Source organism: Urocitellus parryii, chromosome 12, assembly GCF_045843805.1.
Source record: "Urocitellus parryii isolate mUroPar1 chromosome 12, mUroPar1.hap1, whole genome shotgun sequence".
NCBI classification, from domain to species: domain Eukaryota; kingdom Metazoa; phylum Chordata; class Mammalia; order Rodentia; family Sciuridae; genus Urocitellus; species Urocitellus parryii.
In genome coordinates, this window is record NC_135542.1 from 10,761,423 (window position 1) to 10,787,426 (window position 26,004).

The 26,004-nt window shown below is 45.8% G+C and overlaps 1 protein-coding gene across 1 annotated transcript in view; it reads left to right on the forward strand.

Annotated features, from left to right (window-relative positions):
• Nucleotides 1-26,004, forward strand: part of Aff3 (ALF transcription elongation factor 3) — a 407,982-nt gene that overhangs the window by 208,411 nt on the left and 173,567 nt on the right. Inside the window, exon 7 of the mRNA XM_077792041.1 lies at nt 24,806-24,886. Coding sequence (XP_077648167.1) covers nt 24,806-24,886 — 81 coding nt within the window. The remainder of the gene's footprint in view (nt 1-24,805; nt 24,887-26,004) is intronic.

The following is a 26,004-nucleotide window of genomic DNA, read 5'->3' on the forward strand; positions in this document are numbered from 1 at the left end:
AGTGTTGGCAGTGATGTGGGCTGATGGGAACCCCATCCATTGCTGGTGATAGTGTAAAATGGTGCAAGGATTAAGGAAAACAGTTGATGGTCCCTTAATAATTAAAGCAGAGCCATCATATGCTTCAGTAATTCCAAGGTGTGTATCCAAGAGGATCAAGACACAGGCTCGACCAGAAATGCGTGCATGATGTTCATAGCAGCATTGTCCATAATATCCAAAGAGCTAAAGCAACCCAAGTGTCTCTCCACTGATGCATGGATAAGCAAATTGAGGTAGTCACACAGGAAATCCTGTTCCAGCATAAGTGGTATCAGTGGATCCACTGATACCTGCTACAACGTGGGTGAACTTCAAAAGCATTTGCCGTGCAAAAGAAGCCAGGCACCAAGGTCACGTCTCAGATGATTCCACAAGTGTGAAATGTCCCGGATGGGCGGGTCCACAGAGGCGGGATGTAGCTAGTGATTTTTAGGAGATGGGCAAAGGTCGGAGTGGGAAGCACAGGGTTTGCTTTCAGGGTGATGAAAACATTCTGGAATTGGGTGGTGGTGATGGTCACATGACCTTGTGAATAAGCCAAAAAGCATTGAATTTTGTGTTTTTAAATGTTTTCAATGGTGATTTTTATATTGTATGAGTTTCATCTCAGTTTTTTTTTAGACGTTAGTTGGTAATATCTGGTAAAAATATAACCATCGAGATTCCAGGTTCTGAGATGCCAGGAAGATGCACCTGAGACGTTCCCTTTACTGGAACGCGGCCATGTTCTGGAGGACGGGCCTCCCTGAACCCCTACACAGGTGCCCAGGGACACTCACAAAGCCCAAGTCTCCACATCCCTGCCCCTCGCCTTCTGATTGTGAAGGGAGATCATTAGACGTGACAAGTAGAGCTTCCACGTGGGACCTAAGTGAACGTCTGTGCAAGTGCCCGTTACCCTAACTACGGGTGTGGTGAATTTAGGATTCGAACATCATCACTGCCTGTCTAAATCCCTAGGTCTGGGAGGCAGAAATCAACCTGTTTTCCTCTAGCCATTATAAATGCAAACCGCTGGAGCTTCCTCGTGTCATCCCTAGCGGGCATCTGGAGCTGGCCCCGGTGGGGACCATCACTCACCCACCTCTGCGTCAAGCAGGGTCCAGCAAGAATCTTCCTCAGGGCCTCCTCTTCTCCTAACCAGATTCAGGACGATCCAGACGGAGCGGCCAGGCTTCATTAAGCCCCATTCTCCTCTGGTTATTAAGGGTGGCATGTTCATTTCAGAGTGCCAGTGTATTCAATGTGACTCTTCCGTCCTTTCCTGGCCGGCAAAGGCTAAAACGACAAGCTTGGGGAAGCTGGGCATGAGGAAGATGTCCGTGTTCCAGAAGGTCTGAGGAGGAGAGGCTTCCGTGGAGGTGGCTTTTCTGAGCTCTCCTTCTTTATTTTATTTTAAATTTTAATTGGTGCCTAATAACTATACATAACAGTGGGATTCACGGTGACATGTTTGCACATGCACTGAACATAATTTGGTCAATATTTTTCCCTAGCAGCTCCCCTTGCCCTCCCCTCCCACCTCCCCCTGGGCCCCTTCCTGTATCCCACTGGTCTTCCTTTTATTTTCATGAGATCCTCCCTTTTTTTTTCTTTTTCCCCCTTCTAGCTTCCACATATGAGAGAAAACATACAGCCCAGGACTCCCCGCAGGCCCCTCCTTCTGTGTGTGTGTGTGTGTGTGTGCACATGTCTGTAGGGTACCCACCGAGACCCGTCAAAGCACTGTCAGCGGGTAACAAGTCATGGACAGATACCTAGGTACAGACGGTCAGACAGAAAACACTGACACTGGTGCAGAAGAGAGAATGCAGGTGGGAGCAGAGGAAGGCCAGGCTGCGGGTCATCGTCCCTGCTGGTGGTTTGGAGCACGTGGCTGCTCACCCTCTGCTTCCTCTCCTTGATCAGTTGTGCGTTCCTTTATTCTTTGAACAAATATATTCCTTGAGCCTCATTCAGTGCCAGGTACTGGGTAAGGTACTGCATGCAGACTGTCACAGGTCTGTGGGAGGGGACAGAGGAGCAGAGGCCTGAGGAAGAGGAAGGGGGCGTGTTCTCCAGGCGAAGGGAGCTCCAGGCAGGCTGCACAAATGCTGCAGGAGCAGTCATCGTTTTGAGTACTTCAGAGGCTTACTCTGCCTTCTGGTGCTCAGGCCTGGAACAAACCAGCTGAATCCTGTGTGTAGAACACAATCCGACCTGCAGGAGCTGGGCCAGGTGGTTGCATATGCTGCCTATTGGAGCTAATTTTCCTAGATTTTTTGTTTTTTCTTAAGTAACCCCCAGGGCCTGCTCCAGTGATGCTGTGCAAGCTCCCAGGGCCAGGCCAGGCAGGACACAGACTATAGGAACATCTGCTCTGCATAGGCCACCTCAGCTGGTGCAGGGTGGCTGACTTCTCCGTGCATCTGGACAGGGCCTGCAGGGAGGTCATGGCCAAGACCTGGTCTTTGCAGCACTTTCATAGATGCAGAAGGAAAGGGAACCAAGTGAAAGGCCTGCCAGGTGTCAAAGGTGTATGGCCAGCTATCCATCCCTACATACAGGGTCTGAAGCGAGTTATAAATGAGCCTTGTACTTTAGCTGGGGGTAGAGAAGCATTCGAGGCCAGGTAAATGGAATGCTTACTCCAGCCAAGGCAGTGAAAGGATCCAGGTCTCTGGGCACTATCTTTCCTCCTAGAGAAAAAGCCCGAGGACCTCTCCTGGTGACCAGCCTTGGGGCCTGCAGATGCCTATGGGGTGGGGCTCAGGCCTCTGAGCAGCCACTCTTCAAAGCCACACCGTCTAGTATCAGCTCCTTTAAAACCTGCAGAGAGAAGACACGGATGGTGGGCCTGGAGCAGGTGGGACAAGATACTTTGGGAAGAATGGGAAGCTTCCTCCAGGTAGAAAGTCCTGGCAGCATCTAGTGACTCTCCCAGGATGTTCCTGGGAAGGAGATGAGACCCAGGGACTTCAGGACCCACGTGGGAACTTAGCACAGACCCTCAACTGTTGAGAGTCCAGCAAACTTCCAGCTGCCAGCTGATTGGCTCCTCTGCGGTGATGCTCTTTGGGCTGTTTCCCCGCCACCCGGAGCTGCTCATTGGGGGACCTTTTTTGGCTCCGCCCACACGACCCAGCCAATCGGCCTCAAGAGCAGGAGGAGTCGGGGAGGTGGAGAGGCTTGTGGGAAGCCACTGGTGGCAGTTGGGCTCTGAGGTTTTTCCTGAAGAGCTGTGTGGTGCGGTGTGTGTGTTCTAAAAATGAAGTTCATTTTTTGACAAGTGGCTCCTGAATTGTGCCCAGCCAGACTGCGGCACTCAACCAATGCTAACACCTTTCTTCTCTCAGCTATTCCTGAATTACTGCTGGTCTCAGTGACCTCTGCCATCAGAATCAATTCTGAGTATCCTGCCCAACACTGCTGCCTCTGTGCCCCAGGTGACCAAGGGACAGTTTTGCTTCTGCTTACCTGCATTTGTAGATCCCTGTCTCCTCACCCGCATGGTGGGCTCATTGAGAGAAGAGTTCAGTGTTGATATGTCTGTGCCCATTGAGCTCAGCGCCCTGTGCAAAGCCAGCTGTCCTGCAGCCCCTCTCGGTGACCAACCCGGTGCTGATGGGGTGTGACTTCTGCCTTCCACAGGGCTACCCAGATGCCCTGAGCTGAAGCCCCTTCGATTTTGGTTGGAGCCTATCACTGAGCTCCAGATGGAGCTGTTGGTTGGTGCAGACAGGAATAATAAAAGATTATTGTCGCAGATTTGGTGGTTGTACCAACAGCCCTTTGTCACCGCGCCGGGAGCCCGGTGCCGGAATGGTAGAGAGCCCCCGCTTCCTCACACCAGCGCCTCTCCATTGTAATTAGGGAGTTGGCTCGTTGGAAATATTGTTGCACAGGTGCAGGATTCATCCTCGACAGGTGATTATGTTTTGATTTTTTTTTTTTATCATCACTTGTAAAACAGAATGGGAAAAGAGATTTCAGACCCTAAAGCATATCCCACTACAAATAAGATATTAGTGTTGAAAATCCTTCCATGTTGCTAAATATTTACCCAATACAGGGTTCCTACCTTCTGCCAACCTGAAGCATTTTCTTGGCAAATGTGCCTCACATGGAACTTTGGAAGCCTTTCTGCGTTACTCCTCTAACGACAGAAACACAACCATCTGTCTGTGCTGGGTAAACAGGCTGACCCCTAGTCTAATAATTTTTTTTTAAAACCTTTGTTTTAATTTCTTGAAATTTGCTCAAAATAATCCTGACTCTACTGCTGGTTCTTTGTTCAGAATCAAAGAAACACAATCACAAGGAACTCCAGCCACATCTAGTGAATTCCTTCTCCTCCCAGCTAGAAAACCCTCTGGGGATGTGTTCTCAACGTCCCCCACGCTCTCCTCTGTCCTAAGAGGGAGCTGTTCATGTTCTCACGTCTCTTACTGTTGCATCGTGTTATCGGAGCTATTTTTGAAGCATCGAATTTGTATTGAAATTTATATTTGCATGGAACCAAACTAGCATTCTGTCACCGCCATAAATACAATTAGGTCCGTGGGTATTGATTTAGTGCATTCTATGTGTTAGCTGCTGGATTCATTTTTGGAAAGAACATGTTTGGGGTATTTGTCATGCATTTAAGGAATTACTTGCAGGCAATTGGAGAGAGTCGTCTTGAAAAGCTAAATTCTCAGTCTAATGATGTCATCATCTCTCAAGCATTCCTGCAGCCACTTTAGTCCTGAAAGCACAGAAGGTGAGCCATGAGGACCCTGCACTTGAACTTGGGCTTTGATCCAAAATAGCTCTTTCCCGCTTCCTCGGCTACTTCAATCGAGGCTTGGCTCTGGGTGACTTTGGACTGTCTCTGGATTCAGATCTATGCTTACCACTGAGATTCCCCACCCTACCACCCATTCCTGAGAATTCAGAGGACCATGACATAGCACCGTTCCCAGAGAAGAATTCCAGAAACATTCTGAGCTGACCACCTATGGCTGGAGCAAAAGACTCTCCTGCCTAAGTGACAAAACATTACAAAATTGTCTGTTATGGCAGGTCGTTTAAGAATCAGCCTCACGATCTGACTCTACCTCATGTGTGTGGAAGGTCTTCATTTGTTCCTTGATTTTTTTTTTTTTTTTTTTTTTTGGTACCAGGGATTGAACTCAGGGGCACTTGACCACCAAGCCACATCCCTAGCCCTATTTTGGATTTTTATTTAGAGACAGGGTCTCACTGAGTTGCTGAGTGCCTCCCTTTTGCTGAGGCTGGCTTTCAACTCACGATCCTCCTGCCTCAGCCTCCGGAGATGCTGGGATAACAGGCATGTAGCACCATGCCCAGCTGTAAGGAGCTTACTAACCTAGACACTGGGGATGCAGCAGCAAATAAAAAAAGAGGGTCTGTCTGTCCTCAGAAGGCTTCACCATGGTCTCACTCGGTGGCCTGAGGGCTCCATGCTCTTAATATCAATGCTGTAGACATTGACAGAAAGGAAGGCTAAGGAAGGGGCAGTAGTGAGCCCATGTCCCCGGAACCGTTCAGTTCTTCTTGAACCAGATGTGCTGGAAGGGTAGCATGTGCGTGGTGGGGTGAAAGCCTCCACAGGAGCAGCGCCCAGGGCGAGGCACCTGCAAGGCACCCAGCCTGCTTCCCATGCTGAGGATGAGGACCCTATGGATGGATGGCCTCAACAAGTCCCTGTGAGGAGCCAGGGGAGGCCAGAGCTGAGCACTGGTCCCTTTGAGTCGGACTGTCTGGATGGCGGTTGGCATGTTAGGGAAGGAGGTCGCCAAGGTTAACCTGGCATGGAATGATCAGCTGTCCCAGGCTGCCGCCTACCCTCATTTCCCGGTGTTGGACTCCACTGAATGGTGGATGGGTTAGAATTCTTTGGAGATCGAGAACTTAACTTCCCCAGGCTGTGGGGCCATCTGGGGATCAAACCCCGGCTGGCCGTGCAACTCTGGAGTGGAGTCACAGTGGCAGGCTTGGCTGCCTCACTTCAGGCCAGAGTGATTTTGTTTTAATGGCCACCCTGTCCTCCTGAGGAGACCCAGAAGGAAGGACAAGAGTCCCCCAAAGCCCAGCAGTAAACGGTCGGAACCTAAGAGCATCAGGACTTGGTGGGCGATTGCAACCAAGTTTCCAGAGTGAATGCTTTCTGTCCTTGTCTCGCAGAGGACCAGCTGCAGCCCGTTTACCCCTTCTTCCCAAGACACAGGTCCTCTTAGACCTGGTCAGGGACAGAGTAGGGTGTCCCGGCTCCCGTGGTTGGCCCTCACCTGCTCCCCGTGCCCCAGCTGTATCACAGCATGTGGTCTCTGCTCTGTCCTCCTGTTCTCCCCTTCCCTTTTTTAAAAATTTTGTTCTTTTTACATGCACATGACAGAAGCGTGTACTTTGACATGTTATACACACATAGAGGACATCTTGTTCTAATTAGGATCCCCTTCTTGTGGTTGTATGTGATGTGGAGTCTCACGGGTCGTGTAATCATATATGAACATAGGAAAGTGACGTCGGATTCATTCTACTGTCTTTCCCATTCCTATCCCCCTCCCTTTATGGATAAAGAAAATGTGGTGTCTATACACAATGGAATATTACTCAGGCATAAACAAGAATGAAATTATGGCATTTGCTGGTAAACAGATAGAACTGGAGACTATTATGCTAAGTGAAATAAGCCAATTCCAAAGGACCAAAGGCCACATATTCTCTCTGATATGTAGATGCTAACACACAATAAGGATGGAGGGCGTGGAAAGGAAGTTCTCCTTGTGAAAAAATCATTCTCAGAGGAGTAGAGGAAGGGAGAGGAGACCAGAGTGGAAAAGGAGATGCAAGAGAACTGACGATGCAGGAGCTGTGTGTAGCTGGGGTTTGCACTTAGGGAATCTTGCCGAAGCTCTTGCTCTACAGGAAGTCGAGTATTTATGAAATACTTTCCAATGCAGCATCTTCCTTACTTCTCTCAAAACTCCACTTAGGTGTTCCTATCGCTCTTTTACAAATGGGAGGAAACAGTAGCCGCATTCCACGTTCCAGATGTGCCTCCAGATGACTCTCAGGCCTTGGGCCGCTCACCTGGCTCCTCCAGGGGAACATCCCCATTTCAGAAGTTTGGAGGATGTTAGCCTTGGAATCTGTGGTTCTCCAGACCAGGATCCGCAGGTCCTCATTCCAAAGCGTGTTTCTACTCTTTCATGGTATTTTTCTCTCTTGGTCCCCAGGAGCCTAGAAATACCTGGTAAAATCACTGTCTTAAAATGCACATGTTGTGTGGACAAGGTGACATTTGAAATGGTTGAGCCGGGTGCTCTAGAACTCACTGGCGCTCCTCCCTGTGCCCGCCCTCTTCCTTTCCTGAGCTGTTCTTAACCATGACACTGGGGCTGAGAGGCCCCCTGGCTTGCTGCTCATGGCTGTTTCTAAAAGGGCCCACCACCTGGGTGCTCACCCCCCATTCCACATCCTGTCTCTGTCTCTGTCTCTGCCGGAACACTCTGTCCACCCCAGCATCACCTCCGCCCTCCCCGAGGCAGGCTCTGCACTCCCGAGGCCACAGGGCCACCCTCTGTGGGTTCCGACCCTTCCCCCAAACCTGCTGTGACTTCTCTACCTGCTGCTCACCCAAGTCATAGAGGGCTTTGTCTTCTCAGGGCCACCCTCTCCTTGTGGTCTGCAGGAGGTAATTCAGTGCCAGCTTTTAAATGTAACTTTATGTATCTGAAAACTAACTCACTTCAGGTGTGTCATTCAGTGATACCTAGTAAATTAGTAAATGTATGCGATTCTGTAGCCACCACCGTGTACAGTCTTAGGGCATTCCATCACCTCCGTGAGATCCCCAAGGACGTGTATGTGTGTGTGTGTGTGTGTGTACACGCATGACTCTTCCTGGGGCTCTGGGCTCTGGTCTGGTTCCTGTGGGTGAGTGTCTCATCTTTGGCTTCGACTTTATCTCCTTTGGTGTCTCCCCAGGGGACAATCACACGCTCTGACCCTCACACACATCTAATGGTTCAACTGGAACACTACTCCCCAGACCTCTGAGGGTTTATTGATAACAAATATTTTCAGAAATCAGGTTTCTTGGGTTCAACATTTGGAAAAGTTTGCCACACAAAGCAATAAAATTTGCCTGCCACACACTTTCCTGTCTGTGTTGGACATTTTTCAGGGATAAAATTGTATCCTTTGCCTTTTGTTCTCAAGAGTTCTTTCTCCTTCTGTGTTTTCTTGTCCATCAGGGATTCCTTCCATATGGTGCTTGATGAGGAAACTGTGTTTAGAACACAGCCGAGTCAGTAAGACAGACCATACTTGGGTACTTAATTTTCTAAGTACCCAAAGTACCCTTTAAACAACAACATGAAAAATCTATATTCTGATAGCAAAATGGGTAAAGTAGATGAATAACTATTTCATGAATGAGAGGTAAATATGTCTAATATATATTCTAAATAGTTAGACATGCAATTAAAACAATCGAAGTTTTATAAGATGAATAATGTTAAAAAATGATTTTTAAAAAGAATATTATATTAATAAAGGTGGCTAGAAACAGAGAGTCTCTTATACTGTTGCAGAAGATGTAAATTGAGAGACTGGGAGAAATTTGACAATATGCTGAAATTTTAGATATTTATGCCATTTGATCTGGACATTGTATTCAAGGGATTAATCACGGAGAAGAAATACAGAGCTCTTAGGAGATAAAGTTTGTTAAAAACATGATTTGTAGTAGTGACCAACCAACGTGTCAATAGCGCCACCCTGTCTATCTTGATTAGATGAACTACAGCATCTTCAGGTCTTTAAAAGGAAGATTCACTTAACACTTCGAGCTGGGAAAGATGGCCAGTGCAAAAGGGTGTGGCACCAAGCACCAAGCAGTGTGACCTCGTGTAATATACGTGTGTCATCCGCCTGCTGGTATATGTATGTAAACATTGGATCAGTACTCAATCCTTCACACCACTGACTGTGGGCATTATCTATAGGTGTTAGGATTTATGGGGTTTTCGCTCCCCTGAATTTGGTATTCTTCTTTTTTTTATACAATATTTAAGTTTTTAATAGAAGCATAAATTATTTATGCAAGCAGAAAAATATCATGAGGATGCTTTTTCAATTAAATTAAAAATTAAAATGAAATCATGTACTCCCAGCCCACCAGGTATCCCATATGAAATTAAGGACTTCATTGAGTCAGGAATAGACTTAAAAAAAAAAAAAAACTGACACCAAACAGTTGAGTCAGACAGAGAGAGAAAATAGAGGGCAGGGGTTAACAGGGCCCCCACGTGGCTTTGCCGAAGTCGGAGGCTGCTCCATTCTGGATCCTGAAAGTTCCTGACCCAGCAGCTCAGCATGTGAAGAGGTGGCAGCGTGCCCATGCGCCGTTGTGATGGTTGCAATGTTGGATGCCATTGCACTCTGCTGAGCTGTAGTGTTTCCCTGGACATTTGCATGTTTGCCCTCTGTCTCATTCTACCTGATGTAGCCTCCATGAGGGTGGGGACCTCAGTCCCCTGCTGCATCCCCAACACTGAAACAGTGCTTAGCAAAGCAAAGCACCTAGGTGAGGTGTATTGGCAGAAATTGTCATAAAGTATAGAAGTGCCACCTTGCTGTGGTGGTAGACCCAATATATTATGATGCCTTTTCCATCAGCCAGACCCCCGGATGGCCAACACACTAAGCCCCCCGTCGTGCTTGTCTTTCTTGCCAAAACACTGCTGAGACCCCTCCGACGAGTGAAGCAGCGGGGAGGATCACACACCTGCCCTGCTGACATTGATCTGCTCGTGGTTGACTGCTCGCCTTCCAGTGGTGCATGTGCTTCCAGGGAACGGGAGCCACACCTAATGTGTTCTGTGTTGTGTCCCAAGACGCAGAGAAGTGGCCGTACATAGTTAAGTGCTCAGTAAGGACTCACTTGGATGCACACCCGGGTGCGTTAGTAGGATCTGAAACAGTGGCTCTGCTCAGACTCTTCCACCTGGTTCTCGACCTCTTCTCAAGACAGGGAGCGTCGTCCGGGCTGTCAGAGAGGATCAAGGAGCAGAAGACTCCACCAGGATTCTGTAGATGGTCCCTTTGCCCTGGTGCCTTTTGAACCTTTCACATGGACACTTGTGCAAGCTCATCTTTGCTTCCTGATTACCTACAATTCTTCTTCTTCTCTCTCTCCGTTCAGACACATTTGGGTGCTGAGTCTGGGTGCTCACCTTCCTTTAGACATGGTCAGTTTGGTGTTTTCTCATTTGACCTCTGTGTCTTTGTTTTCACAGGATGTCTTTTATCAGGCTTTACTAATTCAGTCTTTTTCTAATAAATTCAGTTTTCTTCTCATAAAAGTAGTTGTTATCCTGTGTATACTCTGCCCCTAACTTCTCTTTTCTTGCAGACCTTTAATCTTCCAGAGGGAATGTTTTCATCTTTTACTTCTCTTTTTTATGGACAATTGACTTCATGTTAAACAAAAGAGGTTGCGGGGTGGGGAAAAGGAGGGAAGGAGTCTTCAGGGCCAAGCAGCTCTCCAGCCTCTCCGTTGACAGTGTCTCAAGTGCCTCTGGGGACACTTCCTGTCTCCTGTAAACTCATCCTGCCTTTCCCATGCATTCCTGCTGGATGGAAGCAATGCTTGCTATTCAGTGATTCTTAAATCACCTCTCCAACTGAGAAGAAATTTTGTGTAAAGTTATTGGAGTAGCCACCCCCATATCTGTAGTTTTCTTTCCACTGTTTCAGTTACCCACAGTAAACTGAGATCCAAAAATATTAAATGGAAAACTCCAGAAATAAGCAATTATATCAGTTGTAAATTGTGCACTACCCTGAGCAATATGATGAAACTTCCTGTACCACTGTGTGCCACCTACACTAATTATCCCTTAGTCCAGCGGATCCACCCTGTATATGCTACCTGCCCATTAGCCCTTAGAAGCCACCTTGGTTATCATATCTACTGTCATGATATCACAGTGCTTGCATTGCAGTAATATCATAATAATAGCCCATGATTTATCAGTCACCTCTCGAAGATTAGATTACACTGAGGAGGAGCCATAAGTGCTTCCTTTAAGCAAAAGATAAAAGCTCTCAATTTACTATGGAAAGAAAAGAATCATTTTCTGAGGTTGCTAACATCTACAGTAAGAACAAGTCTTTTTTATGAAAATGCAAAGAATGAAAAAAGTCAATGCCCATCCAACTACAAAAGTAATGGCCACTGTGTGTGCTGAGTACTTCATTAAGATGGAAATGGCACTAAATTTGTGGATATCTGTGTAGGAATAAACATAGAACATCTAGGTGTGGGTACCATCCTGTTTTAGGCACCTGTGAGGGTCTTAACTGTACTCTCCCTGCAGAGGACGGGGTCTTCTATAGACAGAAACCTGCACACAGGAACTCTGTGGGAAACATTCAGAAGGGAAGGATGCTGTCTTCTGCAGGATCGGCCTGACCTTCCTCTGGTGGACAAGAAGTTTCCCCAGCCCAGGGACTTTCATCCTGGCCCTGGGGACTCAGGTTTACTTTTTGTCTGGGCTGTGCACCTTGCTCTGCTTCCTGCCTGGGCCCTGCCAGCATAGTGTGGTAGCTTGCAAGAGGCCTCCTCCACTCACCATAGGCCAGCACTCTGGCCATCCTGCACACACTGTGTCCCACTGCAGTCCAGAGGTGCGGAGACAATGCTTCTAAACCCTTTAGAACCCCAAACCAGCTTTTTAGAAAGAGGCTGTCGCCTGATTGCTCATAACTGTCCCTTTTAAGAAAAATATGGGGCACTGAGACAGCACTCTCCCCTCTGTGCACATGGGCTTCAGGGGCAAGGGGACTTGGGGAAGAGAATTATTGTTTAATAAGCACACTTTTATTACGCCTGCTATCTGACTATGAATAATTAACCAGTTAAATATTAAATAATTAACTGAGAAAAAAGGATTAAAAAACAAACTCATAAATGTCTTTTCTATTTCCTCTCTTCATGAACTTCAAGCCAAAGCTGTCAATAGTAATTATAAAAGTAGTATTTGAGCAATAACTGCTACTTATTGAGAACTTACGATGTGCTGGGCAGGCTAGATACTTTTATATACTTCTCACTATTTAAGTAATCCTGCAAAATACGGTTGTTAATACCACTTCACCGAAAAGGACACTGATAATCAGAAAAATAAATTTGCCCCAGGTCTTTCTTGCTGGCTTTTGGTGGAGCCAGTATTAAATGAGGTCCATTCTGTTCCACTGTTGTGTTCCTGTGATGTTGATGTGAGGGTTTTGTCAGATGCCTATTTCCAGATTGTCTGCAGAAGGGTTCAGGGATGGGTTCCATGAAAATCATGGCCAAAAATGTAATTATCACCCTCCTCCCCTCTACTCTGGCCGGTCTTCCTGTCCCTTCCAAGTATCGCCGTCTTTTCCTTCAGATGCATATGAAATAGCAATTTGATGACTGCGAACCATGGCTAGTTCAAAGATTCATTATGATCTCTGTGCCTTTGAGGAAGGCTAATTCCTGGGTGTTTATGTTACAACTAAAAGGTATCATATGAGTCAGAAGTAAGGTGACAGTGGCACAATTAATAATGTGACCTTTCCTGGAGTTGGTCAGAAAGTTGGCTCAGTTCTTACAAACCTGGAGTTAATGTAATTTAACCCAAGAAATGACACAGGGCCCCACCAGCCCAGATTCAGAAATATGGGAAATCCTCTTAATGCTTTGCAAATGCTTTGTTCTTTTAATTTAAAAAAATTAAGTTAAAATTGGGCCAATTCCTACTTCTTATCAGGAACCCAAGATTTCTGAGAGCTCCAGACATTAGCAGGGTGTGCGTCGCAGCGGGACTCCATGGTGACGTTATAATCACCCGGAGTTGACAAGTCTCTCAGTGCTTCTGCAGCTGTGGACCCTGCAGCCAATCTGTCTTCTTCAGATTCCAAGAACCCAGTACAAATGGTTCTGCTTGGGCATTTTGACCGAATGCTAGTTCCAAGAACAATCCCCCAATTGAAGCACGGACATCACAGTATATCTTAAACACAAGGAATAAATGAACGTGGAAAGCCAGCAGAATCTAGAGGGAAGTTTTAGACACGTATGGGTTTTATTCTAGAAGTTTCCAAGCACATTGAAGAGAGTGCACTTAATACAGAGGGACAAGAGGGTGAGAAGAGTCCCTCCCATCTTCCCCTGCGCCCCAAAGAAAGGTGGGATGCAATAGAAATGCAGCTAAGACAGGAACCTTCTGCCAGGTCCAAACTGCAGGGGTTTAGCGTGAGGATGAAAGTGGAAAGGCCAGGGCTGTGCTTGGCTGCCCTCGGGCTCTTGCCCTCTCCGTGGACAGTCCAGGGTTTCCAGGAACAGTTCACGTCAAGGTGGGAGAGGGTTCTCCAGTGACACGGGCTTGATGCACGGATGATGAGCACCACGTTTTACAGTGTGATCACATGAAGATGCCATGTGACCTCTGCTTTTCAGCCAGTAGAGATCTCAGAAACCAGCACATGTTTGATGGGCCACTCCAGCTCCCCCCGGGGGTACACAGTCGGAGGCCTTTGTGTTCCGTGTCTGCCAGTCTGTGGAACCTGCTGCTTCTGAAATATGATCCATTCATTTTTGCCCCATTTTCACCTTGACGATTAACCTTGTAGGTGGCAGGGCACAGCAGTAAGTTCCCAAATCCCATCCATGCAGTCCCCTCTATGAGTCCATCTGGGGGGATATGGATGAGGCCAGTAGGTACAGAGTTGGTCCTCCATTCCTGTGGTCTCCATCCGCAGATCCACCCACCACAGAACAAAACCATTCAGGAAAAAGGATTGTATCTGTACTGAATGTGCACAGACATTTTCTTAAGCAAGTACAGCGAACTAACTATTTGCATAGCGTTTACACTGTATTCAGTATTAAAAGTGGTCCAGAGATACAGGGGGACGTGCACAGCTTCTAATACCACACCATTCGACATAAGGGACTTGAACGTCCATGTTGGGAGTCCTGGCACCTATCTGCTGTGGATGCCAAAGGACAGCTCTACAGCCCCTGGGAATCCCCCTCCCAGACTAATTTTGACTCAAATTGACCATATTTCTGAATTTTCAGTTTCGAGAAACAAGATTTCACTATGACTTCCGCTAACCATGTTTTTACAAAATCATACTGGTGACTTGCTTATCAGTATCCCTGTCTGAATCACTCACAACTTTGATTTTTTTGTTTTAAGTTACTTTTTTTCCCCCAGCTGGCACTATTTTTCTAAAAGCTTTCCGTGAGTGGTGTTGCTGTTATTTGCACTGGTGGGTCTGTGGAACCTGAATTGAATGCTGCTTCTCAAGCCGATTCCATGGATCTCTTGATGGTCAGCCTTATTCAGGGCAGGGACAGGGATACATTCAAAAGTCCTGGCATTGCTCTGTATTTATTTGTTATTTTACAAACTCTAGGATCTTCTAGTACACGGCAGTAGAGTGAGGATGTTTTGAATCTCTGTGGATGAGAAGCCAACTCAGAGGTGTGGGCTGTGCCTTCCTTGTTCTGCATGGTCTGCCCAGCCTCCAGGTCGGACCCTGGAGTCTGTGTGTGAAGGCCAATGTCGACTGGTGGTCAGGACATGGCCTGCAGGGAGCACCTCTCCTGTGCTCTCAATCCCCAGCTGATGCTCTGTCCCCAGGTTCCAGGCCCATGGCTCAAGTGAGCAGCTGGCACTTGCAGGACTTGCAGGGTAATAAACCTCACCACCTTCTGTCAGTAAGAGTGTCTTCACACAGATAATCTGTGTGAAAGAACTGAAAAGCTGAGCGATTATTCTGGTATGGAAACTGGAAACAAAATCCCTCTCTGATCCGCAGCCACCACCGCCACAGTTAAACACCAGCTTCAGCCTGTGACATTTTTATTCCCAAGTGGCAGAATTAATCCCACGGCTTATTTAGAAAAGAAGATGTTCCTGAGAACAAAGAATTCTGGAGCTCACTGTGGTCATTCGCCAGGTGAGGGATTGGCTGAAAGCAAGAATTATTTAATGTCTCTCCTGATCCGAGCAACAGTTGTGTGTGCTTGGTAGGACGGGGTGGTGTATTGCTGTGTCATTTTACGGGTGGAGAGAGAGTTCTGGAGAGGTTAAGTGAATTCCCATGCTGTAGTCCATGATGCCTGGCCTTGGGAAAATTGGAAGAGAGACAGGTGCCCTTCCCTTGAAGGGATTATACCCTGAAAGGATTTTTTAGATGATAATCTGACATTATCAGCACATGAAAAGAAAGCTCCGGGGGAAACCAGTAATATGTAATTGCCAAGTGAGTAGCACCCATGAATCAGAAGTGGGGGCCCAGGGAAGAATGCCGGTCACCTTCACGAGAGGCCAGGGTGAGAAGGAATGGAGAGGAGGGTGGGGTGAGCGCAGAGCAACGTGACAGGAAATGCTGGAGAGGACAGGAAGTCCACTGTCCGGCTGGGGAGAAGAGGATACTGAAAAGCAACAGGCAGAATCTCTGGGGACATTCCTTGATGGCACCGTGGGACAGAGTGTCTTGAACAATTGGACCAGGACCATGGAAACTAGAAGACACTATCCACCATGCCACCAGCTCACTGGTTTCATTAATGAGGTTCTTGGCATAAAAGTTAACTAGTGAGATCGAAATAAAACACACAGACTCAGTTACCTTTTTCTATGACCACGTCTGAGACGGCTCCCCCCTCTGGTTCCCTCCTCGAACCACCCGGTAGGGCAGCAAGGATTACTCAGGGCTAGCAGGAGAGAGAGGGAGCACGCCAGGGAGTAGCCTTTTATTGGGGAACAAGAAATTCAGGGGAGAATTCCATCCAATGAAGGTTGAGGGGGGGACCGCACTCCAAGGTCAGGGTCAGTGATTGGCCCCCGGGGTCAGTGGTCAGTCACACCCCCACACGGACAGGCTCTCGCCCCAGGAGAGGGCCGGGAAAGCTCCGACACAGTTTAGCCGGAGCACCTCACACCCAAACCCGGAGTCACCCAGTCACGTGTGAGAATGGCTCCCCACAACACTAGAAGATGTTGTTTAAATGTTTTCTAGTTTAATCTCTTTGCAAACTGAATATACTTTGCAGATCTTCACAGATGCACATTTTGAGCTCTGGAAGTTAGGCTGCAGTCTGAAAATCGATTTCTGTTCCTTGCCTCCTTTAATAACAGACCACACGCTGCTCAGTGGTGGAATGCCCTGGGCCTCTACCTTGTATCCTAAAATAGGCCGATGCAGTAACACCAGAACTCGTGGGCAGCTCCAGGGTGGAGAGACGGGGGTGTGCAGTGAACACATGGAAGTCTTCTCTGTATCAGAGCTTGGATCCTTGGGAAGATGAGCTTCTTGCCCTACAGTAGACACGAAAATGGAAACTGGCCTACATGCCCCATGGCCTTCTGACAATTGGCCTATAGAAGACAGAGAAAGTCAGTGAAATACAATAGACTGTTACCTTATCATTTAACCATTAGTTCCCTCATTTTTTAAAGAAAAGTGGGTATATTTACTATAAAGAGACTTGACATTAAAGGTCTATCCAAAGACTAACAAGTGACCCTGCATTATGATCCTTTGAGTAACTAGACGTGTGTCTAGGGAGTTGGGACAGATAGGCTGGTTCTTAATCCCATCTGTTGAAGTATCTAAAAGATTTAGGAATCTAGACTCAACCCTGAGGGCCTCCATGCTGGGAAAATAAAGTGTGACCTTAATCCTGAGGGACAAGATCAAAAAGGAAGGAAGGTAGATGGATTAAAGAAATAGCAGGGGAGTTTATAAGTTACAGGCAGTTTTCTAGACTTTTGAGTAAGTGGCTCAAGACATTATCTCTCTCTTCCCTCTGACATGTGGTCCAGGAAGTTTAAGGATGCCCCACGGGTGGTATGGTCATTCTGCATTTCTGTGGTTTTCTTTCCATGGTTCACAGTCTGAAAGTATTAAATGGAAAAATTCACAAATAAGCGATTCGTAAGTTATATCTTGCATGCCATCTGAGCAGCATCATAGAATCTTACCCCATCCTCCATCCTATCAGCACCTGGATCACCTTTTTTTGTCCAATGTATCCATGCTGTATACACTACTTTCCCGTTCAGTCACTTGGTAACCCTCTCAGTTATAATATTGACTATCAAAGTATTCTAATGCTTGTTCAGATAACCCTGATTTTACTTTAAAATTTCCAGTAGTGATGTTGGCAATCTGGATAAGCCAAGAAAAGCTGTAAAATGCTTTCTTTAAGTGAAAAGGTGAAAGTTTATCATGGGTATGTATATATGGGAAGAAACAGAGTATAGATATGGCTCCATATCGTCCATGGTTTCAGGGTCTTGGGATGTGTCCCCTGTGGATAAGGGGGATGGCTGTAAATAGAAGCAAAGCAGTGGTGAAGGGAGGGTGGAGGCAATGAGGTCAGAGAACAGAGGCCGTGGATACAGTGGGGAGGGGTCACTCCTCGCAATGAAATGGCATTCTTTCTCTATGAAGAAAACCACTTGAAGCAAGCTAAGGGATATTAAATAAGAATGATGAAGTCTACCTTTGCTTATATTTTAAAATCATCACCAAAAATGAAGTACATTTTATCAGCTCTTATTATCCCCGTGGCTTTTATTCCTTTGTCAGAGATGTGTTCCCATGAAAAACTCAAGGACCACTATAAAATGCAAATCATCCCTGAGAATCATAACTCTTTAAATAATTTTCTTCTCTAGTAATATATAGTTTGTATTAATAATTATGGCTAAATTACAGATTGCATTTGCATGATCTTATTCTGTTATTTAAAAAAAAAAAACCACTGTCCCATATATTCTCTCACTTTAGACTCCCAACAACTAAGAAACTAGATTTCTAACTTTGGAGACAAGAATTCTGAAACTTGGCTTGACATTAATTGATGCTGTCTTTTATGCATGCTTCAAAACCATGCTATTTTCTTTACATGTATTATCTCACTTTGTCTTCACAACTGAACCATGGGCCCCTAGCATCCACATTTCCTCTCATTGCAAGATACCATAAGCTAAGATCTGATTGATTTTAAAGCCCAAAGCTTGAAATCACTGCAATTTACTGAGCATATAACTTACCTAAGCTCCATGAGGCAGTAAGTGACAGAAAAAGGAAATGGACATATCCATTTGCTATTAATTTTTCCATGCAACCCCTAATGGGAAATTTTAATATAATGGATAAACAATCCTGTAAAGCCACTGCATATTATAAATTTTATTTTGCAAGTATATTATGTAATGTATTTCAAACTTGCATTATATTACAAATACACTAAAATAATCCATACAAATAATTCTTATTTTTTTAAATTCCTATAGTCCTAAATGTTTTAAGGAAATTTATGGCCTTTACTCCTCATTCATGTATTTAGAAAGAGTCATTAAATGCAAAAATGACATAGAAATGCTTTGCTACAATTAAAGCAATATTAACAAATAAGTTTGCATTGAAATGTGGATGTTCAGGTCCATTCGACAAGTTTACGTGGAGCACTTACTGAGTAAGATGGTCCAGTCAACACGATAATAAGCAGACACTATCCCTCTTGAAGAGATTTATAGGCCTTCTTTAGGTGATTATGTTCAGTATTTCTGAATGCTCTTGAAAGAGATTATTAGGATTCCTGTTTGGGAATTATATTTCATAAAACTGAATGCTCTTGAAAGAGATTATTAGGTCTCCTAAGTATGAGTTTTATTCATCACAGATGGAAGATCCTCAGAGGAGGGGGAAGTGATGGGGTGCAGATGAGGTGTGTACTTACAAAACTGTAGCTCAAAATGGAACATAGGAGTTACCACCTGAGGAGACATCATTGCTCTGGAGAATCCTAACAGAGGAACTGTTATATCAAATTGGAATAAAAAGGGATTTAGCAAAGTCCTCAAGGCACAAATGATGTCTGAGATGGGCCTTAACGGGTGGTGAGAAGTCCGGAAGCGGATGGCGGGAGGGCACCCATCCACACTCATCGCTGAGTGTTCATAGAGCAATGAAGTGGCATGAGGCTGAAAAGGGGGACTTTAATGTGGGTCTCACATAGGACAGTGAGACCTTTGGGAGCACCTGCAAATACAGTCAAAACAACCACTGGTTGGAGAGGAAGGAGATACAGGGTCACACCTCCACGTGGGCATTTATAAATGGCGTGGGCATTGGAAAAATAAGTCAATCTTTTTGAGTTTTAACTTCCTCACCGCTGATATGGAAATACTAGTAATTATTACTTTAAAGGAAACAGTGTTCCTGGGAGAACCCTGGAAAGCCTGACGCACAGCAGGAGAGGCATCTTGGCCGTCTCCATCGTCTCATCCTTATTGTTCAGTATGTGATGAAGGCATTTGAAGACTTGGGAGCCTCAAGTTTTTAGGTTAGATCTGCATGCTAGGAAATCTCTGTGGGTGGTGATGAGGAGGGTGGACGGATCATAGAAGAAAGACCGAATCAGGAAGCCTAATCGGGTTAAAAATGACGGTGGTGTGGTGAGGATGGTCGTTTGGATAAAAGAAGGAAGGAAAGAGAGACGGTGCCGAAACGCTCTTCGTTTAGTCATTCATTCAAAAATATCCTGAGCACACACTGTCCCTGGCTCTATATTCGGTGCTGGGGCAGCCAAACAAATCTTGAAGTCCCCAGTTCCTCACAGGTTAGGGGACAAGTACCCTGATAAAGGTCTGTATGGGGAAAAGGTGGCACAAAGGAACGTTGAATCAAACCTTGGTTTGGCCATGGAAGGCTTCGTAGAAAAGGAGGAGTGGGACTGTGGATCTGACAAATGATCGACCCTGAGGACCGGAGAGGCTGCTGACTGCTAAGTGCAGCAAGATCAGGGAACCCGGGCTGAGGGGCAGAGTAAGGCGAGAACCAGGCCTTGACGAGAGCCAGGGAGGTCTCAGCTGCAGCCAAGCACTTCACCTCTTAGGGACTTGGTTTCTCCACCTCTTAAGTGAGGAAATAATAATAAGTCTACCTTCAGGGTCGTTAGGAACTGATGTTAAGTAAATTGTGTAAAACATTTTATATTCTAAGCACTTAATCAATATGAACTGTTACTCCTGGGGGAAGGAGTGACGAAGGGGAAGGAGTCTAGGGGGACCGCAAGGATTCTGACTGGAAGAGTTAATAGACATTGGTGCCATTAACCAGGACAATACAATACAAGAAGAGGAAATGGGGGCGGGGGTTAGTGACCTGTTTTAAAGCTGTAGAGTTTGAACCGATTAAAGAATACCTGGGTTGAGGGGTTTAGTAGGCCCCTGGGCGGGCAGTGGAGCTGGGCATACTGGAGCATCACACACAGGCTAGATGGTTTCTAAAGCCACAGTAGTATACAAGATCACTAGGAAAAGGAAAGGGAGCAGGAAAGAGGCTGAACACACAACATTTAAACAGTGAGGGAGAAGACAGCGCAGGAAAGTAAGGGGTGGGGACCGTAGTAGGTGGTGTGAGGAGACTAGACATCCCAGGAGCTGGGATAGACGTTTCCAGAGCCGTGAATTCACGGATATCCATTCCATTATTCTTAAACTTTTTACACACACTGTTATAGACAAATTATGTGCATAGTTTACAGCAAAACATTTTTTACATAATGTCAGAAAAGACAGAAAGGAAGGAAGGAAGGAGGGGGGAGGGAAAGAAGGAAGGATAGAATGGATGGATGGAGGAAGGAAGGAAGGAAGGGAAGGGGAAAGAATCTATGCAGGTATCAAAACAACAGATAGAAAACGTTCTTTTGTTACCAGAGACCTAGGCCCAGGCATTCTGAAGATCCCAACCCATCAGGTCCAGCCACCTACCCCAAAAAGCAAAAGGAAAAAGTGATGGTGAAAACCCGTATATATGTATATGTATGTCAGAAAGACCAAGGGACCAGCATTTGCAGCCTGTCTCTGGGGGTGCTAATGTGAGCTTCCAGACTCCATAGACCAAGGGGACCAGCAATACACAGAGGCAAGTGGTCTTGGCCCAACTGGTCTGTGGATGACGAGCTCAGGATTGTTCAGCCAGACCTTGTCTAGGACAAGAAAGTCACTGTCACCTGGGGGATAGTTTCATCTCATCACAAGACGCACACCACTCAGACCTGTTGTTCCTGGAATCCAAGGGGACTGAGAACAAGGAGGCAGGTGCAAAATGGAAGCAGAGATGCCAAGTGCTTTGTCTGGCTTTTTACCCATTGGACATTTACAGGGTCAAGTCAAGAGGAGAGGTTTTTAGAAAAAGGGGCCTCTGAGTCCTTAGTACACTTTGAGAAAGTTGGCTATTAAGGTGAAATGGAGAAATAAAGGGTGGTCAGAGGAGGGATACAGGATCGGGAAGGGCTGAGGCCTCCGGTTGTCATTCACGGGGAAGAGGCCAGGGGAGAAGAAAGGTTGACGTTAGAAGAGAATCAGTGGGATGTCCCGGGAACCAGATCTCGGGGCAGAGGAACAGACAAGATGGAGGCCACCTGGGGATCACCTGGGACTGCCGGGGACTGGCCCCTCCTCAATCAGGTCAGAGGGAAGGAAGGGGGTGGCGAATGAAGACCATGAAGGCCAACAGATCTGTCCTTGGGGAATACGGAAACTTCTGAATATCTGTTTTGTTTTATTTTGTTTTGTTTCTTTTTCAATCATGTAAGAAGCCAGGGCACCTGGAGTGAGAGAACAAGAATCAAAGGGAGGCTCCAGGAGGATCACAAAATGTAGGAGTATTGTCTAGGAACTTAGAAGAAAGGACAGATGGTGAGCAACTGCAAGGATTGCCCTAGCCACACAGAGAGCCTCCTGGGGAAGTCAGTGTCACAAATCCATGTGACCACCACAGTGCACAGCAGCCTCCCTGAGCAGAGGAGCCAGATGAGGGCTTGATCCCAAGCTGGAGACTTGGGGGAGTGTGGACCAGGCCTACGAGTGATTCCCACCATGCTGGAGGGTCTTGGGAAAGCCAGCAAAGAGGTCAGTTCGGTGGTCAGTATTGGACATGGGACTTCAGGAGCAATTGAGTGCCAGGTTCCTGGATGATCTAGATAAATAGGAGTTGGAGAGGCCATCAGGTTAGAGTGGGAAGAACTCAGATTCTGGTTCTTGAAGACAAAAGTCCAAAGGTCAGGACTGTAAAAAATTGAGGTGGAGTGGAGATAGAAGAACAGCGTGAGAAGGTGGCATGGAATGCTTGGGGGTTTCTACAAGTTTGCCCTTAAAAGTCAATAGGTAAATGTTTTGAAGGTCGTGAGCAAAAGAAGGGGTGCAGGAGGGGACCCTGAGACTAGTTTAAAGGGTGGGATGAGTAGGGAGAGAGATGAAGTTCATCTTTAATGAATAAAGAAGCTCATGGTCAGAGTCTCAAAGGAGAAGGGGTATTTGCAAGAGGACAGCAAGCTAAACAAAAGTGGCATCTCCCTCCTGTGGCATTTGTTTATGAGGATGGATGGATGGATGGATGGATGGATGGATGGATGGATGGATGGGAGAGAGGAGAAGAAGGAAGGAAGAGATGGAAAGATTACAAGCATAACTAGGGCTGTAGAATAAGCATTAATTATGAACATAACCTAACTTTCAAACTCAGTAGACGGTGGCTTAGTTGAGCACCTCATGTATACAAGGCACAAGCACTGTGCCTGCTCCCAGTTAACCTTCAGTGAATATTCCTGCAGGGGCAGAGTTGGTGGTCAGGAATGGATTAAGATACAAAGACCAGGAGGACATCATTTCTACCATCATGGATCATAGCTTAGTGTACTCTTAAAGCTGTTCTACTATTTCCCTTTTATATAAAGAGTATATATTAAACAAATTTCAACCTGAAAGTGTAAGGAATTGTAAGAAGGCCTAGGAAGTGTCCTTTTGAAAGTACTACTATTTTTTTGTGAGCCTTCTATTCCACTTATTCACTTATTTCTGAGTAGCTACAGAACACAATAAAAGAGCAGTTTGTCTTTTGTGATTTTTTTAATAGCAGTCAAACATAAAATGACTAGATATGAGGCATGTTGATACACAGATGGAATCATAAAATAATTTGTGCAAAGTTAACATGGACATACTTGGGTTGTGTCTGCAAGGCTACTGTTTAATCGTGAGTAATTACTTAGTGTTTATCAATTCTGGCCCCAGAGGATCACACAGTCTAAATTGTGTCAGCCAAAGAATGATTGCAAAGGAAGCTACGGAGTGGCTGGCTGTGAGTGGGATGGCCTCAGGGACACATCAGACAGTCCACAGAGAGGAAAGGAAAAATCAGTTCAAGTGTAATTTGCAAATCAACATTTGTAATTGATGACTAATCTCCTCTACAAAAGATTCGAGGCCACTTGGAGCAAACACATATATATCCTAAGCAACAATTTCAGTAAAAGACAAGAAACAGAAACATCGTTGAAGAGGAGAGATGGCATCCGGAGAGAGCCACATTGCAGGAAGGACAGGTTAGGGGAGTAAAGAAAGCATGTTTGTGTCTTTATATCTTTCTTATTTGGGCCTCTATAAGGCCTCTATAAGGCCGGCCACTCGCTGAGGATGACTAGCTTGTTGATTCCATGGACAGAGTCTGATTCCACTCTGGGTACAAACATGGCCACCCTGCAAAATCCCTCCAAGGGGACAGGAGGTATTGGCAGGAGACGGGAAGAGAGGGGGACAAAAAGGGTCACTGGATCCTCCTTTGCTTTCCAGGGAAAACCTGGGTGACCAAGACCAGAGAAAGGGCACCTGCAAAGCTTCTGTGTTTAGCCCCCTTGCTGGCTGTAGCTGGTGCCATGACCAGGAAGAGAGGGCGAAGGGTCTGTAGATCCTCCCAGAGCAGCTTGGAACTCGCTCACCTTCCTTCTGCTTTCTGTGTGGTTCTGCCCTCCTGAGCTTCTGGGGAGAAGAGCTTCCCCGAGAAAGAAGGCACAGGACTGTCCTTTCATGTCCCAAGTGAATCCTTTCCCACACCCCACCCACCTACCAAAGGAAGGTGAGGACATGATGTCCTCCGCTCAGGAATCCCCTGCAGCTTCTCTGATTGCTTGGCTCAGTCGCTGTTTGCAAGCCCCACATCGACTTCCTGGCCGTCCCAAGTCAGTTGAGTCCTGTGATCAGTTGTGGATGGCAACTGTCTTTCAGGAGATGAAGGAGAATACTGGAAATGAATAAGACAACCCCTCCCTCCCTGGCTCAGAGCTAGTGACAGGGGAGCACAAAAGGCACATGGCAGATACTGCACCTAGGACCCACCGGCGCGCTGGATACTGGCTGATAGAGAGTGACACCATTCCCTACTGCACACACGGGATTTGGTGTTTTCACTTCTCCATGGATGACCTAGTTATAGACACCAAGTGACATGCGGAACTTATTGGGAGCTTTATCTCTAATAATTACTCCCCGACTAAAGACCCCTAAAGTTAAAATTGATGTGTGCTTCCCTTCGGAAACTCCCTATGAATTGTGTGGATTCGGGTCCAAGTCTGTAGAGCATCTCCCATAGAACTGGGTTGTCCCTTTACTTGGGGGCTCACACCAAGAGAAAATAGAATGGGCTTTTCTTTTTTAGGCATAGAGGGAGCCTGGAGATAGATATGGAAACAAGAATTGGTCAAATTAGGAAAGCGGATCCTAAATGTGGGTTTTACATCTTTAAAAAATAATAAACCCCCTTGATCCTTTATTCACTCCTGTCATTTTCCGGCCTGATGAGGCTGGCTTGCGGAGCCTCTGCACGTGCTGCTGACCTCACCTTCAATGCTCTTTGTCTTTATCCCCTTTAGGAGATGACCTGGCTTCCACCACTGTCTGCTGTTCAAGCACCTGGCAAAGTGGAACCAAGCAAATTTCCATTTCCAAATAAGGTGAGCTCTTGCATCACTCGGGAATACTCTGTGCTCATGCAGACATTGGAGGTGGACCCTCGGTTGACCCTTTGTGGGCTTCTCCCACGTAAATATTCCTGCCCAAAGCACCTTAATCTAATCTTGAGCAATCTCCAGGAACGTATTTGTGGGCTAGGATTGTGGCTCAGTGGCAGAGCACTTGCCTAGCATGTGTGAGGCCCTGGGTTCCATCCTCAACACCACATAAAAGTAAATAAATAAAAGTCATTACTATCCATCTACTGCTAAAAATATTTTTTTTAAAAAAGAACTTATTTATTCTTCAAAGGGGGGGAATTGAGCTTGCTATCTCAATTACTTATACTTTTGTATCCTTCAAACTGTGATTGTTATAACTGTCAACATGATCTAAGAACATTTGTGATGTTGAAATGCATCTTACATTTTATGCATTCAATGTGATTATATATCCTGGGTTTTTTTTTCTTCAAAATCTATCATTAAATTGATTTTATCTTAAAATGAATATCTTAGAATTAGAGGCATGTGGTATTTAATTTTTCTTGGGTATCTTTTTTTAAAGTTTGAAATATTTTCTAGGAGCTACAAAATGTTTTCTAGTCGAGCACATGCCTGTAATCCCAGAGGTTCAGGAGGCTGAGGCAGGAGGATCATGAGTTCAAAGCCAGCCTCAGCAACTTATCAAAGCCCTAAGCAACTTAGTGAAACCCTGTCTCTAAATAAAAATAAAAGGGCTAGGAATGTAGCTCAGTTGGTTAGGACCTCTGGGTTCAATTCTTGGTACAAAAAAACAAAAAACAAACAAAGATTTCTATATTTTTTAAGGAATAGTATACAAAAAATATCAGTCACAAAATATATTTATATTTAAGTTATACATGAGTCTAATAGGATTTTTTTTATTTTTTTCTAATCATGTAACTGATATATAATTATATGTTTATTATTAAGATAAAATTATACAAATGGAAAGAAAGCAAAACATGAAAATCCCAGAAAACCCAGTTAGATTCTATTTCAAATCCCAAGGATTACTCTCAAGAGTTTGGTGTGTGTGGGCTGGGGATGTGGCTCAAGCAGTAGCGTGCTCGCCTGGCATGCGTGCGGCCCTGGTT